The 5,341-nt window shown below is 36.7% G+C and overlaps 1 protein-coding gene across 1 annotated transcript in view; it reads left to right on the top strand.

Moving 5' to 3' along the window:
- Nucleotides 1-2,846: 2,846 nt before the first annotated feature.
- SERAC1 (serine active site containing 1) overlaps nt 2,847-5,341 on the top strand; it is a 24,748-nt gene continuing 22,253 nt past the window's right edge. The window contains exons 1-3 of the mRNA XM_009281443.2: nt 2,847-2,937; nt 4,303-4,339; nt 4,656-4,792. Of these exons, the coding sequence (XP_009279718.1) occupies nt 2,847-2,937; nt 4,303-4,339; nt 4,656-4,792 (265 nt within the window). The remainder of the gene's footprint in view (nt 2,938-4,302; nt 4,340-4,655; nt 4,793-5,341) is intronic.

The following is a 5,341-nucleotide window of genomic DNA, read 5'->3' as shown; positions in this document are numbered from 1 at the left end:
CGGCCTGCCGAGCGGCGCTGCCCCGCCCGGGCGCGGGGAGGCCCCGGGGGAGCCCGCGCTTGTTAAAAACCTCCAGAAACAACAGTGGTGCCTTAGGCCTCACCTGCTCCGTGTGAGCGCATGAAAGGTAACAAATATTTTTTTCCCCTTTGGAAAGAGGCACGGAGTTATCCCTGCTTTGCTCTTTGGCCATTTAGATGTCGCGTTGCCTAAAATAGTTTGGTTGTTTTTTTTTTTTTAAATGTACCCTAGTTGCGAGGCAGCAGTGTTCCTGCCCCCCACGCTGGGGTAACGATAGAAACGTTGGCACCACACAGCCTCATCGGCATGGGCCGGTGCAGGAGCTTGTTGCAGACTGCAGCGCTTCCTGAACCAGCTGTGAAACAGGGCACAAAATGGGTCTTTTTGCATTATATTTTTATATACCTAAGCATATTTGCTCTCAGGCCTGAACAGAGGTTCCTGGCAACAAAGAAATGGTGCTGGCTTTGGCCTCTTGCGTTTGCAGGTGCATGTCTTTAATTCAGGGAATTGTGGCACCTGCTGTCACTGAACTACATGTTTATTGCAGTTACAGGCTGTGGTTAGGTAGGAGAATAAATGTGAATGCTGTGGTTCTATGAATAAAGATAGTAAAGGAACTGCCATAGATCAGACAGAGAGTTTGGAGGCGGGGGTGGTGTCTCCAGGGGGCTGATTATTAATGTCTTAAAAGTGTTTCATAGTGTTGTGTACTCTGTTGAAGTCAATGGATAAACATGACAGAAGCCAAAAAGTTGTCTGTTGTGATTGTGGCAGTGCTGGGGTAATGCTGATGTTTTTCCAAAGTCTCCCAAACACAAGCAAGAGAACGGGGAAAATGAAAACTTCTGGGGAAACGAGAAAAGAGGGAAGACATATTAATGGAAGGAAACAAAAAAGTCCCCTTGTTTAGAGAAATTGGACACTGACATTAAAAGTGATATAAGCTCTTTTTTTGGTCTGTAGAGATTACCTTAAATTCAAGGGGAATATCAGGCGCTCCCATATTTTAAGATCAGATTTACTGGTCAAGATTTACATGCATGACATTTTATCATTTTGAGTTAATTGTCATTGTGGTGGTACAGACTTAATTTGACATTTAATAAGGACACCTATGTTTCCAACATAATAATTTCTTAAATGTATGATAGATAGTGGTGTGGTTTTAAATCTGTTTAAACAGATTAACTTAATTCAGTGTATCAGTCAGCATAAGTGTATCAATGCAGACACTAAAATTTCACCTGTCATAAAATACAAATTTCATGTTACTTCTGCAGTGTGTGCAGCAACCGATTTTTGTGTATTTTGGGATTGTTATAGAAGTTTAATATTCTTTGTGGATTTTGGCATAGTTCCTGCACTAAAAATACTACATTTTCAACCTATTAAGACTTGATTAAGACTTCAGCAGAAGTAATGTACAGAATTTGACTGTTGTGGGTTGTCAAAGCCAATTTGTATATTTTCCTAACTTTAGGTAAGTTTTTCTTATATAAATCAAACATAAAGGCAGTTACATTTGCTAATACATAAAATGGTAAATGTATGTGAGTGGTAGAAACAGGAATTGGTGCTTTTGCCTGGCCTAAATTGCCTTGGTTTTCAGTGCTTGAGTAATATATGTATACTTTTTTTGAACTTACTGTGCGGTGGTTAAGATGCAGCCTTGATCAGTGGGCTAAAGAGCATGGCTCTTTTACCGTCCCTCCTGAATAGTCCCACTTGTTCAAAGAGGCAAGGTAGTATCTAGAATGTGTAAGGAAGTTGCACTGTGCTTGTCTTAACTCATTTTCCTACCTGTAAAACGGGGAAAATTCAGTGTCTTGCATCAATAGATAGGTCAGGAGAATAAATCCTTCCATGTGTCTGAAGCACTCGGATGCTACCTTCGTGGGGACCATATTACTATCAAGAAGATTCATGCTTGCATTGGGTTGCTTTTACATTCAGAACTTCGGTAGTTCTAAATCACATTACGTGCATTTGTTTGTGACTATTTGGAAAAAAAATTCTATATTGCTTAGTTTGATTTCAGCATTCGGTGAATGCTTTGCAATTAGTCTGTCAGTATTCTGTGTCTTCGTAGTGTTGAATTGCTAAGGTCTTAATTTTAGAAAAGGTTCTCCTCTTCTTCATGGGTATGGCTAGCTTTTCATTCTTTTGCATGTGTAAGAATTTTTCTAGAATGAGATGTGTCCTCTATGTTTTACCTGTAAGCATGCCCTATGAGTTTCACAAGCCCATGGAGTCAGAGTATTTTAGAACCAATACTTATTTTTATTAACTGTAGAGTTTTTACATTCTTGAAGTATTAGTCTGATTTGCCCTTTAAAGGCAAAAATACGTAGTAGTCCTTGGAGTCTTGTTAGTCAAAATAAAAAGACTTACTTGCTAACACAATCAATTATGAACTTTAAAAGCAGTTGGTTACTCAGTTGTATTAAAGCCCATGTCATATTGAGTAATGTCTTGATGGAGATATGACCGTATCTGGTATTTAAGGGAGAGCTACTAAGAAGTAGGAAAGGAGACTTACAAGCAGAGAAGTTAATTGGAGATACATACTCACTAAAATCAACAGTAATGCGTAATTGTATGAAAAACTGCTTTAAACTTTTCTTGTAATTGAAATGCAGCCTATTAAATTGAGGAGTTTATAGACTTCTTTAATTAGAGCGTTTATATGGAGTGAAATGACATAAATATGGTTTATTGTGACCTTTGCTGTAAAAAGACAGGAAAGAAAACTGCTACAGGTTTTCTGCTGTAATTCTCAAATCAATCATTACTTTTTCTTTTTTTTTTTTTTAATATACAGAATGTCAGTGGCCGCTTACTGTATATTTTGCTATAGACAAATAGGAACTTCTGGCAGCCACAAAAAAACACATCTGCCATGGAATGATATCAGTAAGTACAGTTCTATATGTATTCATCCGAGGTGTTAATAAAAAGGAAAAATCTGTGTTGGTATGACGCCATCCATAATTAAATGATACAAAAGATCTAAATCCCTGAATACTTTGTGATCAAAAGCTTTTATTTGCCTGAAGTGGATGTCTGCTTCTGACTTTGCTTTGCCTAGCGATATGTAAAATGACACCAGCAGATTATCTGGGATTAGAGCACGAGATGAGGGTTGTCCCCCCAAGATGCAATCTCATTAAACTATCTTAAACTCCATTTTGTATCTGATTTTTTTTTTTAACCTCTAGAGCCATGAAACAATTACATCCATAAAGTTTGAATAAAGTGTTTCTATTGTTTCTTCCTCCTTATTTACTGATATTAGTTCTGCAGCATTCCCTGCTTAGTCTCTGCTTTCTTTGGTGCCTTCTGTATAGAATGACAATTCTTATGATTCCGAAGTTTATTTTTGAGCATTAAAAGATAGGATATTTCCTCTTCTGCTCTACAGGAAGCATTGCATTTTTTTGCCTTTTCAACCTTCTCTGCCAGTTATTTCTTCAACATGTAGCTGCCCCTTGTCTGCATACCAAAATTCTTATGGTCTCGCAAAGACAGAACCTGGTGGCGGTGGTTGTGGGGCAAATCTCCCAATTCATGCTGAGGAAAAGGAATTATTCATGATAGGTGAGATGTGTTCCAGTGGGTTTGCTGCTACTGGTAATAATAGAGTTTCTCTGTGTTGAGATCCTTACATTCAGATAATCAGCTCAACTTTGTCCAGAAAAAATAGCTCAAATCTGACAGGAGTCCTTAGACTCAAAAGGGAAATTATTGCAAGTGGCATGTATTTATTCAGCTATTTGCTTTATAAATTAGATTCAATGGAATTATTTTAAAAATATTTTTTCTTAGGGAGTTTCTGCAGGACTTTTCAAAGAACATACGTAGTCCTGTATGTATTCATATACATTGAAGAAATATCCACGCCGTGTAAGAAAAAGTTAACTCCTTAAAATGATCTGGAGTTCCAAATGAATGCTAGTGATGCAGGCAGAGAAAGTTTACTGTTGATTCCTGCAGCTGAGCAATGAGTGTAATTGATAGGTAGCAATACTCAAAGTAAATAGCACTGGCAGGATACATGTTTTATCATCTTGCTTAGGAGAGCCAGAAGTTCTAATCAAGTGATGTTTTCTCTGTTTGTAAATTTAGGTAATGATTTCCTGAAAGCCAGAGAGCAATAGAAAAATTTAAAAAAGCTTACTCTTAATGGCTGAAATTCTTACTGTCTGGTAATCAGATGCTATCTTTATATTGAGGTGATGCACACAACTTTGTTTGACATGCATTTTTTGTTTTTTCAAGGAAAAATTGCAAAGGTAACTGGATCGCTTATACTAGGGTAAGTTGTAGCTGACAAGCATATATGTAACTTATGTATACAGTTAAAATATTAATTCATGTATCTTTCAAAAAATGTGACAATAGTAGGGGACCTGAAAACATGGTAGAATATAGTTTTGAAGCGTATTTTCTGATAGTTATTACCTCTTAAGTATTTTAGAGTCTTTTCTCTACTTTGCTACATCAAAATAATCTGCAGACTATTATATATTTGGTAAAATCTGGATGATTGATACCAAAATGATTGTTAACGTATTTTTGCTATCATAATTTTTTTAAATTAATATTCATATGCAGTTTTCTTTTATTTAAAGAGGTTTTGTATTCATTACATATGAAGTCCTGTCCTTAAAGAAGTTACTGCAAATCGATACTCAAGCTATACATCAAGAAAAACTTAAATCCTACGTATACGTACGTACAACTTCTCTAAATCCAAGTGACTATCAAGGTAAGGTGCATAATTATTTGGATTCTAAAAATAGAATTTTAAGAGAATAGAATGTTTCTGGAAGTCACCCTTATATAAGGAAAGATATACTTCCTGAGATCTGTTACAAAAATAATATTCTTCACAATGTCACCAAATTAATTTTAAGCTGGTGGCTGTTTTTTTAAGGTAGTTCTATACATATAGTTCTCTATATATGAGACAATTCTGTCTATATATATGTGTGTGTATATATATATTTCATGTATATATCATAGAATACCAGGTTGGAAGGGACCTCAAGGATCATCTGGTCCAACCTTTCTTAGCAAAAGCACGGTCTAGACAAGATGGCCCAGCACCCTGTCTAGCCAAATCTTAAAAGTGTCCTATGTTGGGGAATCCACCACTGCCCTGGGGAGGTTATTCCAATGGCTGATTGTTCTCATTGTGAAAAATTTTCCTCTTGTGTCCAATTGGTATCTTCCCAGGAGTAACTTGTACCCATTACCCCTCATCTTTTCCATGTGACTACTTGTAAAAAGGGAGTCTCCATCTTCTTTGTAGCCA

The sequence above is a fragment of the Aptenodytes forsteri genome, unplaced genomic scaffold (assembly GCF_000699145.1).
Source record: "Aptenodytes forsteri isolate BGI_AS27 unplaced genomic scaffold, ASM69914v1 Scaffold82, whole genome shotgun sequence".
Lineage (NCBI taxonomy): Eukaryota > Metazoa > Chordata > Aves > Sphenisciformes > Spheniscidae > Aptenodytes > Aptenodytes forsteri.
The sequence above is the reverse complement of the archived record's forward strand: the minus strand, read 5'-3'. Positions and strand labels throughout refer to the sequence as shown.